The 216-nt window shown below is 25.0% G+C and overlaps 1 protein-coding gene across 1 annotated transcript in view; it reads right to left on the reverse strand.

Moving 5' to 3' along the window:
- PRELSG_9902100 (reticulocyte binding protein, putative) overlaps nt 1–216 on the reverse strand; it is a gene marked incomplete at both ends in the record, with an annotated part of 4,048 nt that overhangs the window by 2,068 nt on the left and 1,764 nt on the right. Inside the window, one exon of the mRNA XM_028677389.1 lies at nt 12–211. Coding sequence (XP_028531367.1) covers nt 12–211 — 200 coding nt within the window. The remainder of the gene's footprint in view (nt 1–11; nt 212–216) is intronic.

Here is a 216-nt window from a genome sequence, read left to right on the forward strand (position 1 = left end):
ACTATCCTTACCTTTTGCATTATTTAACTCATTCAATGCACTACTTACACTATCTGAATTTTTTATACTCTCAACATTTCTTTTAATATATTCTATGTTCATTTTAATTCTTGAATACTCTTCTTCAGCTTTCTCATTCACTTTGTCCAACTCTTTCTTCATACATAGTATTAATTTTAAAGTCTCATTTTTTTTAATATCATTCACAATACTTAA

Source organism: Plasmodium relictum (assembly GCF_900005765.1).
Source record: "Plasmodium relictum strain SGS1 genome assembly, contig: PRELSG_99_v1_15, whole genome shotgun sequence".
NCBI lineage: Eukaryota > Apicomplexa > Aconoidasida > Haemosporida > Plasmodiidae > Plasmodium > Plasmodium relictum.